Source organism: Anas platyrhynchos, chromosome 8 (assembly GCF_047663525.1).
Source record: "Anas platyrhynchos isolate ZD024472 breed Pekin duck chromosome 8, IASCAAS_PekinDuck_T2T, whole genome shotgun sequence".
NCBI lineage: Eukaryota > Metazoa > Chordata > Aves > Anseriformes > Anatidae > Anas > Anas platyrhynchos.
The window spans coordinates 26915561-26928843 of NC_092594.1; the positions used below are offsets into that span (position 1 = coordinate 26915561).

At 37.3% G+C, this 13283-nt stretch overlaps 1 protein-coding gene across 2 annotated transcripts in view; it reads left to right on the plus strand.

The window, feature by feature from the left end:
- Window positions 1-612: 612 nt before the first annotated feature.
- Window positions 613-13283, plus strand: part of ADGRL4 (adhesion G protein-coupled receptor L4) — a 165221-nt gene continuing 152550 nt past the window's right edge. The window contains exon 1 of one of the 2 annotated variants that reach the window (XM_072041521.1): window positions 613-655. In XM_072041521.1, coding sequence (XP_071897622.1) covers window positions 628-655 — 28 coding nt within the window. In that variant the 5' untranslated portion in view covers window positions 613-627. The remainder of the gene's footprint in view (window positions 656-13283) is intronic. The other variant, XM_072041522.1, reaches the window with a different exon arrangement.

Below are 13283 nucleotides of genomic sequence, written 5' to 3' on the forward strand. Positions count from 1 at the left end.
CAGCTGCGATCTGTTCCTCCCTTGAGTGGGAAGAGTTGCAATATACCTTCAGTAGAGCACATTCATACCAAATATCGTCAAAACTTTCCTAAGCTTGACATAGATTACACTTCCAAATGCACTGTTTACATTATTTACTGAATCATGTATTTCTCATCTCCTAGGAAAATGTTTTTCTTTCCTCCAAAGATGCCCTTACAGCATCAGTACAAGAGCTGTGGAGAGTTAGATCTTGTAGGAAGGAAGCTATCAACAGCTTTTACTGTGAATTCAACCCAGACTTCAAATTTCCATTCCATATTTTATGCAAACTAGTCTGATGTGGGGAAAAAGTGCATGGGGGATGGAGGAAGGAGAGGGGAGAAAACTTTTTAATATCAGGTGAGCTTATCTTCACCCTAGTTTGAGTGCAAGATTTCTCTCAGCTGATGCTAATATGCTAGTGATGCACTGTCAAGTGGCCACTAAGGCTCATTACCTACCAGAGAAACAGTGCAGCCTGCTGTTCACACACATTTGGGGGAGCTTTCAGAACAGAGAAGATTTAAGTGGGATTGTTTCCCCGCTCCTAAGCTTTGAATAAGCCTTGTAACATGGGTGTGCTTTCGTTGCTGTTGTGAGAAATTAATGGCTGATGCTTACCTGCTTCATAAATGTGAGTAAGGCTTTACACCATCTCACAATGAAAAACAAAGTCTAGACGAAGGAGTTACATTTGAGATTGTAGCTTGCTGATGTTTCATCTTGCTCTGTTGGTGTCAGGTGAAAGTATCAAATGCAGTTATTCATTGGGTGTTGTGTTTGAAGTAACTGTTCCTTATAGGTCAGTGCCAGCTTGTGCTTCCTTAACCCTAAGATGTATTTTCCCACCATTAGGAATGAGACTGGGTGTGCTGCAAATCTTTTAGAAAAAAAAAAAAAAAAAAAAAAAAAAATGGCTTATGTGACACTTATTTATTACTGTAAAAGATTTGATTTCGTGACAATGCTCATTTTTTCATAAGATGTGCCTCTGAAGTGCTTATAAGGAGAAAGCATTCTGGGAACTCTAACACCTTAGTATAAACATTGACTGTTTAAAGATGGTTAGCAAATAATATGACTAGGTTCCTTGTCATCAGGGAAAGCAGGGAAAAAAGCCAAGGATCTTTAAAACGTGCTTAACACTTAATCGCCAGCAAATCCAAAACTTTCTGCAAAGTGATATTTTCACTTTTTTTCATATTCTACATTCTTTAACACTAAAAGAGCTGCAGGCAAGTGGAATACCTTGTTTCATGTCCACAGGAAGAGTAATCTGAAACATTTTCAGTGGTCATTAAAGAGAAGGAAGATGATAATGAGGAGAAAGTAATGACAAGAAAGCCATTAGAAATGTAGGTTATCACTTCAGTGTCTTGTCTTCAGAATGATCATGTCTGACTTCTACTTAATGCTTAGAAGTTAGGGGTGGGGTGGTGTATATTTGCTGAAGGAGGTTCTTTCTTCAGAGGCTGTGTGTGACAAGTGCTTTGATCCATTAATTACATAAGGCTGATCTAGAATTTTGGCACTGGTTGGTAACTGATATTCCTTATCTGGAGAGGAGCATACCAGTGAGTGGAAAATCAGCTTTACCAATATCTGTTGTTATGGGAAACTCAAATAAGGATGATGAAGGACGATGCCTCCTAGAGCTGGCAGCCTGGCACAGGCTGCTGAGAAAGGGAATTTCCAGGCAGCAAGGGCTGAACCAAAGGTAAGGTGGGCATCCTGGCAGGCTTTAAGTAAAGGGCGGCATGCTGGAAGGCTTAAAATGCTTCCATGGAAGCAGCACCTTGGGAGTTAGTGAGCCAGCTCTGGTGTAACATTACAAATAAAATGTATACCTGAGGAAAAGCAGCATCCTCTCAAAGACTAGGAGTATTATCTCAGTGAGCAGGAAGGGGAACACTGGGGGGGATTCTGGCAACGCCATCTTCAGGTACGGTGAGCTGTCCTAAGGTGCAGCAATGTTGTCTGCACTGTGTGTGTGAATTACACTGCTGGGTTCCCATATAGAGCTGCTAGCAGTACAGTAAGATTACCTGCCCCACTCCCAAGCCTATAATTCATAATTCTTATATGGGCTATTCCTTTTACTGCCTTTTAGTGACTGGAAATCTAGAGACTGTGGCTGGTGTTGTGGTATATGTTTCTTTAAGAAGGTGCTCTATAGAGATATCTTAGAATTAGCATGCGTATCATGAGACACAGAGGTTGCCATGGTAAGTACACATTTTTTAATTGAATAGCAGACTAATAGGCACATAAAGCCTCCATAACTTGTTGGCACATAAATTACCTCTCCAGGGGCTGTAAGCAATTAAACATACTTCTCTGAAATTCTTTCCAAGTTTTTTTTCTCTGTTTTTGTTTAGATCAGAGCCTCTCATATTTCTTTCTCTCTTTCCCTCAACAATGCTATTTGGCTTTCTTTTGTCCCTTTGAGTTTATTCTATCTGTCCTGATTTCTCTTGAATGTCATACACTTCACAGAGCAGGGTAATATGGAGGGTATCCATCTATAAAAGGGCTCTGGTTGGTGGATTTTTTTGTATAATTTGATATTCTTGGAATTTTCTGGGTGCAAAATAGTGTGGGGCTTATGCAGTATTACTCTTCTGTTTGGACAAAGAATTGGCCATTAAATCCATGAAGTTATGTTAAAATTAAATACGTGCATTAATATAGTACAGTCTAAGTAGGTGTTTTAATAGTCACCTTTAAGCAGCTCCCCTAATGCCATACATTTGCCACATAACATAAGTTTATGATATTTTGTAACTTTAGAAAGCAGAATAATGCTGGTGTAAATCTTGGTAATTTATTTTGCTTCATTTGAGCTATTCTGTTTTGAACTCTCTGGCTAAGAGGTTATATTTTCCTGACAGTACTTTTTCCTGACAATACTTTTCACATTGGTCGTAGTTTTTTGCTCTTCCAGTAGTGTAATGAATACATCATTTGCCTATGCACATTGTTTCTAAAGTGGACGTTTGCTCTAATCTCCTCAGTGATAACAATAAATCACAAGCTGAGGGCACTGCCTTCTCATTCCACTTTTTAAAGATTTTTTTTTTCCTGGTTACACAGTTGTTACAGAGAAGCAAATAGAATGTTATTTGTACTTGCTCATACCTCAGCTATTTTTAGAACCCATATTGACAAATTTTCAAGTAGACATTGTATTTCATAAAGAGCACTGCCCTGAAATCACTGTGGCTTGAACAATACGAAAATTCAAGACTCCAGGAGGCCAACGCAACAGGATATCCATAAGTTACAACGCCTACTTATCAACAAGGGGTGAGCTTAACAGTCTTGTTCCTGGCTGTGACAAGTGGTGAGCAGAATTCTTAGTGTGCAGTGAATAAATGCACCAGATAACTCTGAAGAAAGATTAGGTGCAGCTGACTTGGTCTGTTCCTTTGCAAAAATCAAGAGCAATTTGAAGCAATAATGACTGATAGTTTTCCACAACTGTCCTGACTTTTATCCTATTGCAGTACAGAGTTCACCCACCTTTGTTTTTTTTCTTTGATTTCTGTGTTCATTTTTTATGATGTTCATTTTTTATGATTAAAGTGGTCTTGTCTTGAAGGAACAGATGAGTAGTCTCCTTTTTTAAATCTTTTTCCTGAGTAGTTCAAAGACACCTTTAACAGCTTGGAACAAAAGGAAATTATTGTACAGATCAAGGGATTACAAAGCAATGTTTTTACAGAGTTAAAATAAAATATAAACAGCTGTTGAGAGATGAACAATGCAGAGACAGTTGTTGCCAATTCATTAATAATACCAACACAAATCCGCTCTGTTTATTATGTTTTTAACCCATGTTTGTCAATAGGGAAAATGGTCTTAATTTGAACTTGTAAAATAATGAATGTATATGAGATAGGTTCAGTGTAGAGATTTGAGAATACCAGGATGACTAGTGGTTGCCATCTGTGTCTGTGTAATCAATATTTTCTAACAGTGTAACAAGCAATAGCTCATTTGTATCTTTGCCCCTTTAGCCCAAACAATTAGTCAGTGTTTGTAGCCTTGTAGGCTTATATGCATTAGGAGGGGAATGGTGTTTGTAGGCAGCCACGTGTACTAGTGCAACCCAGCTCTAGGTGGAAGAAAATTTACAGTCAGTTCCTTGAATGCAACAGAAACAAACCCACTGCCAGGCCTCTGAAATGGAGCTGTCTCTGTGCTCTCTGGTTTATTCACTCAATGGCTTGTCTCCCTGCTGGTTTCTCTTCCAATCACATTCAGCCTGCCTGAGTGTTCTTCCCTTCCATTTTGGTATGGAGCACTCTGAGCATCTCAGCAGCTCCTGCAGCCATTGATTTGGGTGGCAACTTCATGTTTCCTTCTTGCTGCAGGAAGAGATGAAGTGCTCCCTCCCCTCAGCAGTTTGCAAGAGGGATATTCCATAATCCCATGGGTGTAATCAAATTGGTGCCATTGAATGGGAAGCTTGGTAGCTTTTATTAACAATTTACCATTGCAGAATTTCTTTGATATACGCTGTCCAGCACACTGCTTTCTAATGGAGTAAATAATAGAGAAAGGTGATGGTAATCAGGTTTGATTTCTTTGAGCCACATGACAAGTGCAAAGAGAACAGACCTGAGACAAGCTCAAGTAGCACTTCCTCATCCCTTGCTAAGAGTATTGACATTGCATAAAGACTTGTAGCTAAGCACAAGTTTTATGGAATTTCAAATATAGGACAAGATATTTTGTAACAGAGTAGTAAACTACATCAGGCTCTTACACAGCTGCAAGATTACAACTCATTATTTAAAAAAAAAAAATCAGTGTATGGTTATAACAATTTTCATGTTATAAATTGCATAAATTTGGCTTTCAACTAGATGAGATTTTTTTTCAGCCTGGAATATTTTACTGTCTTTCTATACCTGAAAGGTATACAACAAATTGATAAGCTACAATTCTGAGAATTGTAAGTACTGTAGCTAATAGTCCACTCTGAAGTTTTTTCTCTTTGGAAAAAGCTTTCTCTAATTGAATGGACTTAGATAAAGCTTTCTAAAGAATTTCTGAGTTGTCTATCACTGTATACTAGAGAAATACAGTTTTCACTTTTGTACAATCACTTCTGAAATGTTTTTGTTTGCTAAAATTAAAGTCATACAGGTCTTCAGGTTTTACAAGGTACAGATTTAGGTTGATGTTAACAGTGTTGGCTGCTCTCTTTCTAGAAATTCATTAATTCAGTTTATATAATCCCTAAAAGATCTTTCCAAGTGTCAGTGTTCGTGTTCCTGAAAAAGGACACTTGCCAGATATAATAGCATTTAAGAACAGGGCCCCAAAATGCAGGGTTTGGTGGGATTTTGTGTTGTTGTTGTTGTTGTTTGTCAATATTAAGCATATGTCCCTGAAGGAGGCTTACAAGGTTTTAAACACTGCACATTGGCTATCATATCCCTGTATTGCTGGAAGCAACCAGCAAAAAGGAAGTACAGGTACCAAGCTTACATACTGATGATGAGTTATTTCTATGGACACATCTGAGGGCACTAGATTTTCATTAAACTGAAGCCTTCCAGAAGCCTCTCCCATGGTGCGACCTTTGTCTTCCTTGCTGTTTTGTTGGGATTCCCCAAAATACCTGTGTGTTATCATAGACATGTAGATCTTGTTCAGTTTGCTTTGGATGAGCTGTTAAACCATGCTGCACTCTGTTAGCTGAAGATTAGAATTTAGGCTTATTTTTGCTAGAGTAAAAGCAATCACAGTATCAATGCCAATTTACACTTTCTCTTAGTCCATCTTTTCAGTACGAAAAATGTATTAATTTTAAAAGGTAGATTTAAATTAAAAAGCTTTTTTTAAATATGCAAGGCCTGATCCTGAAGCTTTTACTTATGCTGAATAGGACTTACATTGAATAAGATCAATTCTTAACTTCATAACAAGAATAATAATCTGGCTCCTATTACTTCTTGAGGTGGAGGTATTCAATGAAAAATTCGTATATTCAGGTTGAGTTAAATTTGTTCAATCAGAGGTGAAAAAGTGGTATGTGTATGATGTATGTAAGCATAAGGAATGAACTGCGGATTACCATCAAGGAAACTCCATCAGTGCTGAACTTCCTTTTGGGAAGAAAGAAATGTAAGAAAGAACATTAACTGTTTAAAGACATGAACAAAATCTTGCTGTAAAAAGCAATTAAGATACACACATCTAGTGTTCTTTGCAGATGAAAATGAGATAATGCAGATGGGAGGTGTAGAAAGAGGCATTTAATACTTAGCAACTGAGTGATGTGTTTATTGACAAAATATTCCAGGCATGATACTCATACTCATACTGCTCCTACTCATACCCTTAATAGTTGATTTTGTGGGAAATTCTGTTCTCCCCAGTGAAAGAGGAGACATAAATCTTGAGCGCTTCATCAAAACTCTGTCGCCACTCAGCATTTCACTCGGCTTAAATAAGCCAAATTAACGTGCCACAGGAGACTTAAAAGACAGTTTTCCCTGTGCCCCCAGGTGTTTCTTCAACTATAAAAGAATTTAGCCATGTTTTATCAGCAACATTAATAGTAAGTGCTTACTCAGGAGTCCTTCCTGCAAATGTACATTTCCTTCTACTAGCATTCTATGATGACTCTGATGGAAAGGTAACTTTTCCCTGATAAGATGTATGAAAGTCAGAATATTGCTCTTGCTATTACGGTGGCCTGAAATAATCTATATATAAAGACAAGCTGAATTTACAGTAATCTATACATAAAGACAAGCTGAATTTACAGTAAATTTTTTCTTAAGCATATGTTCTTGGTAACCTCTTTAATTTTCAAAAAATATATATAAAATACCTTATTTTTGCAATATTTTACTTAAGGCATATTATGGAAACTATAAAACATCCCTTTCCATAAACCTAGATCCCCTTAAAATGTGTTATTTTAGGTACTAGGACAGTCTCTTCAAAATTTTCCTCTTCTGAAATCCTAAACTACTTCTAGAATATACTGATTACTACCTCACACAAAGTTGTGTGATATTCTTCTGCTCTGACATAAATGGACGTTTGTAACCTCCTGGTTTACCCAGCAAGAACCACGAGGACAGGTGGGAATAGCATGGACACTTCTTAATTTTCATTGTAATGTAAGGACAGTGGTTTGTAATGAGGATAGTTTTTATCTGGCTTGCATCTAAATGTACATGGTTTTCAGTTTCATACTGTGAACTTCTACTAAACACTATAAACATCAAAATAAACAAAAAAATATCCATTAATGTATGTGTTCTTAATTTTCTAGGTGTTTTTCCACATTCAGTATTTAAATGTTCTGTTCTTGACACTGAATTTCTCTAGGCAATTTTTGGAAGCTTCTTTTTAAAATTATGAATTGTGAAATGTTTGTTACTTAAATGTTTGTTGCATGCACCAAAGGACATGCTTGTGCTATTTACTCTGTTTGCCACTAATTTGTTCTGAAGTGTGTGAAAGTTTCTATTCAGGAATGAAGGAAGTTTCAGTTCTAGATTTTAAGATGGTGTTAATGAGAAGAATCTAGAGGGGAATTTTCCCTGTGTGACTTGTGTCGTTTAATCACTTCTGAAACCAGACGGGTTGCTCTGATTAAATTTCTACAGAAGCTAAGAAATAATAGATCTTTAGTATAATGGCAGTTAGTGTTTCTCCATCATGGGACAATGTTGACAATGTAAGAATTTTGGGGTAGTATAAGACTTAGTGCACTCCTCTCAGGCAGCAGAGCAATTCTGTTGGGCCTCGTACATTGAGGTCATGCTAGATTGACACTTGAGCAGCTCATTACCACCTGCCCAAGCAATTAACAACCTATCTGTACCTTCAGGTTTTCTCTGTTCAGGTAGTTCATGGCCTTTTAAGCTTTTTTCGCTTCTACTATTTCTGAAATTATTCTGGGGACAGAGAGTTGTGGGAGCGAAGGTTGTTTTTTATTATTGTTTTTGCTTGTTTTGCCTTATAGACATTGGGCTTCAAAGAAACTTTAAAATATCATGTTCAACACAATTACAGTAAAATGTTTTTATGATGTATAGCCTGTCATAAACTGACAAATATAACAAACACTTGCTCTAAATATTTTTAATTTAAACATGGTAAGATAATGCAATTTCATAACAAATTACATTTATTGATACCGACTGAGAACTTACATAATTTGATACAAAATGACAAGCCTTGTCAGAGAGCCACTGATTATTATTTGCAACAAGATTTGTGTTCTATTTGTGCAGTGAATATTTCAAATAACATAATCTTCTGACACTCTTTTTTTTTCTACTTTAAAACAACTTTTATTCCAAAATAGTAAACATAGATGTGTGTGTTTCGGGGCACAGAGCTGAATCCTGCCCTGTAATGAGTTTTTTTTTGCCGTCCTCTTTAAGAACTTAGGGAATTGAACTGAGGCAGGGCAACATTTCTGGTATATGTCTTCATGATGGGCTGACTTTCATTGTTTTTGTCCTTTCTCCACATATATGGGTAGCATCTAATACAATATGAGAACTAACATTATCCTCAAGAGGATGTAAAACACAATATAACTGCTAAGCCCAGAAACAAGATTGCCCAGAAGAAGGTGTTGGTGGAAGACAGATGTTCTGGCAATCCCAGATGTCTGCTCCAAAAACAGAAAGGAACTCCCATCTTCTCTCCTCTGAAAGAGTGCATTACATATGGGAACAAGTTACTTCCTCAGGGCTACTTAACCAAGCTGACTGTTTTGACTGTGTATTATCCAAGTGATTTTATTTTTAAGGCCCACTATGTAACATCAAGCACATCATGCTTTCAGTGCCACACTCTAAGAAGTACAAGGTTGTGTACATATTGTGACATACAAGACAACTTAAATAGCAGGAATTAGTCAACATCTGCTTTAAAGACTCTTGATTGTACACCTGGCTCTGTGTATATCTATTTCTCTGGAACTTCCAGAATTAAGACAGATCTTCATGCTGCGAAGACGCCCTTGAATGTGACAAAGTTGTAGGCAATGTCTCTGGCTATAGTTTTTGCGCATCTGGTGCATGACTCTCTCAGGCTCCAGTCCCTCTTAAATTCAAGATAATCCTTTTCCTTATGACAGGTTTCTCATTTCAGGTGCTTTCAGTGTAACAACCCTTGCCATCCATTGAATCAATAACTTTAAAATAATATTGTTGTTCCCTTCTGAATGTAGGTCCAAAGCTGCAATCCAATGTAAGATGAATATCTAGGAGGAAAAAGGGTAAAAGAAGGACTTAACTGTCATCAGATTGGTTCACTTAAATTGTAAGCTAGACCTCTCTTGTCATATTTAAAAAAGCAGGTGAATACAAGATACAACTGTTGCTATACAAGAGGTATAAAAGGCAAAGAATAGGGTAAAACTTCTCCTCTGGATGCCTGTGGAAATCTGTTGTTAACCTGTTGTTCAACCTTCCTTATTTGGGTGATGTTTTTGGGGAACTTTGTGCAGATTTGCTTTAAACAATACATTTTAGAAATCCAGGAATGTAGACTAACCTCACAGTTGGCTCTTACCATCATGGCTGTGAGATGCTGTGCTCTTAAAAATAAATAAATAAAAAATGCCAAACTGCTGTCATCACACTTAAAAGGCACTTCTGAGGTGAAATTCTCTTGGTAAAGGTAATTTGCTGTTGTGCAGGATTTTTTTGGCAAGATTGGACAGCAGAGTGCAACAGCGTAGGTCTCTGAAACAGATCAACGTATATTATCTTTTCAGTAAGGCAAGAAGGATAAAAGCTTTCCAGATTCTGTCATGACTGATGAGAGTCAATGTCCATCAGCAGTAATACTCTGCATAAATGTTTACCTGCACAACATAGAAAATTGTTAGTGGGGAATATTACCCCAAATGGTACCACATTTCACATTTTTTGTCTGGATTCACACTCCATTCAAGATAGAATGTGTGTTTGCAGTGGATTGTAATACCAGAATCGTACTTGAATTTTAGTCATATAATGTGGATTACAGTTCCTGTATTTAGGCAGACATGAAATGTGGATCAAATACAGTTATCTATGATACTGCAGTGTGTGTGTGTATGTGTAAAATGCTGATTTCTGTTTGTCTTCTAAAAAGCCCTCCTGACTGGTTGATGCCCTCTTGCAGTATGTTCTTCCCAGTCAGAAAGAAGATGGAATGAGATGTGGAAACACAAACAAGAACAGTTTTGTTTGGAGTTCTGAAGGATATTACTGCTGAGCACATATCACCCTGGTTTATACAATTTTTTAATACTTTTTCTTGATCTTTTTTCTTACTTAAAAAATGGCCATAAACCATCCTGTTTTTATTTTGATTTTACATAATCATGTTATGACTTTTTTATTGGTGCTAGGAATTGCAGTTTTTTAATTGCCTTTATTCATCACACATGCAAATTCAACTGTCATACAAATACTATTGCAGGTTAGTGCATTCCTCTTGTCAGCATTAGCAGTGACCCTTAGAGGTGTTTTAAAAATAATGCTGAGTAAATACAGACATATGAGATGGTCTTGAAGATGGAGGGATGGGGAGTGGAAAGGGAGAAATGTTTTAATGGGAGCTAAATTGGCTTTTCTTTTTCAAGGGTTGTAGGGCAGGAGTAACAGAGAAATACCTATCTACCACCACCACCCCAAAAAAAAATTTTTTTCTTGTTGGACGCTATATACTTCTGTGTTTTACTTCTGAAATTTTAATTTATATCTTTTTTTTTTAAGCAATAAAATTGAAATTTTGAAAATGGAAATAATTCACTTAGTCATATTATTTAAATAATAGACATTCCTTAATTTTTCTCCCAATGCATTTTGTTAATGTACTTCACAGAACGTACACACTTCTTCATCCCTCACATTTGCATTTATAGCATAACAAGAATCAACAATATAAATTATAAACAATATATAAAGTGATTCTTTCTGTGTCAAGGTAGAGAATTTTCTTATGATGCAGAAGGATTTAGTTGATATTTGTAGGCCCAACAGTTCAGTAGAAATATATGTTAAACCTGCAATATGTCTTGAGAGGACAGAAAATCCCACGATGTTTTTTCCCATTATTGAATTATTAAACTCATGTTAATGTGCCATTGTTATTGGGGGAGAGGGGGAAAGGAGGAAGAGGGTGCAGTGTGGGTAGTTGCTGTGGTGAAATAAAGAAAAGAGTAAGGGAGATATAACACTTTCTTCTAAAGCATCTTGTATTTCTGAGTGCAAGTTCAGTAAAGGTATGTGTAGTAATGTTGGCAGTAACACTAATACTTAAAATCTCTTGAAAAAGGAATGTTTCCAGTAAATATACTTGTGAATAGGGTACTCTTGAAGAATTGTACTGTTTGTGCATGTGTTTTGGGCTTTTTGGAAAGGAAAAAAGCAAGGAAATAAATTGCCCACTGATATATGGGTGTCTTTCAACTGAAGTCAATGGAGTTTGATTATGTTATCTGAACAATTGACCCTCATGCCATAACAGGAAGGTTTAGTTGTGATATTTGTAGGGCTATCATCTCGTGTATCTATAGATGAGAAAGATTGAGAATGACAGCATGGTAAAAATTTCTGTACTGTGGCCTGTCTTTATTGAGATATCTCAGAAAGCTGTCTGAAGATGAGAGATGGAGTTAGCCACAACAATGAATCAAAATGCATTGAATCATGTTGTCTAACCTTCATTCCTGCAATATGTCTGTCCTGTGCTGCCCTTCCTGGCAGCTTTCTATTCCTGTTAATGGGTACAGGAGGCAAAGACACAGAGTCAGAACTGGAACTGGTCAGCAGGCTGACCGAGCTATCTGTTCAGCTATCCAGGCTGTTATTTTACATGGGGAAGAAAATGCCCAAATTATGAGTATGGCCTGATCAGTGACAAAGTATGATGTCTTCAGAAGAGATTTCACTCCTCAGCAAAAACTATGAAGATCTGGTTCTTGTCCCAATGCTTTGAACTGGGGTGGGAGACCCTATACTCATCACCTGTGCAAGGCAGCTGCTCAGGTGTGGGTGAGATCTGGGTGCCAAGGAGGGTAGCTGACAACAAACAAGAGGCAGTTATTCGGATACACCTGTGGTCTATGTTCCAGTAGCAGTTCTGCAAATGATGTACCTGTGAGCAGGAGGGTGACATGGAGACAAGTATGTCAGCACTATTCCCCCAGTGGATTTCTCTGAATTAGTTTCCCAGGTGTGATACATTCACATCCACTCTGCACCTCTGAAGAGATCAGTATCTGTCCCAAAACATGTTGTTGCTGTTCAAAAAGGCTGCGTATTTCAAAATTTACTGCGTAATGATGTATTAATTGAATATAATAGCCTGGTCCTAAAACATAGCTTTCAGTTTTAGCTTATTTCAGATTAACTGGTTTAGCTTTACTTTTCAGGCCATTAGAGGAAAGCAGCAATTTACAGCAATAGTGTGTAACCAAATACCATTCTCCAAATTACTCTTATTAAATGCAGTTGGTCTACAGGTTACTGGGGAAAGAGATGAGCTTAGAATTGGCAAAGTTTATAGATATGGAACCTGTTATGTGCACAAGGAAAGTGTAGCACATGGTTTTAATTAGAAGTCTTCCAGATAGTAAATTATAATAAGCTGTGACATCTAAAGGAAAAAGCTGACTGCTGCTACAGCTGAAATGCAGGCCATGCCACTGCACTGTGCTGCCTCTTGTTACAGGAGATATAATTCAATATAAGCATATCCCAGAATCCTGTAACTGATTATATTTGGTCATGTTTTCTCATAAATGAAGGGGGGCAAGATTAGTGATGAGTGAACTTCCAATAGTTTAGAGGTTTGGATCAGCAAAGCTTAATCCTAAAAATCTCACTGCTTGCTTGAATCCTTTGAAGTGTTTTCTCTTCTGTCCATTTCTGTGCAATGCCCTTCACAAATCTGAGGCTTCGTCCCTCCTTTATGCTCATCTGGCCTAATCCTCCTGTCCATCAGTCTCATTATTTCCAGCTTCTCACAGCAAGCATTATCTGCCCACATACATTTCTAAACCAGGCAGCGATCTCCATTTGTTGCTCCCACCTACACTTTTTTCTTTCTTTTGGTCTTCTGCATGGTGTGAGTTTTCAAAGGGTCTGGTCTGGTCTTCCTATCTATCTCCTTGTTAATTCCCAAGCAAAGCAAGGTGCTACAGTTAGTGCATGTTCCTTTCCTTAAACCATTATCTGTACTAAGACATAAATATTTTGGTGGAAAACATTGGCTGAGAG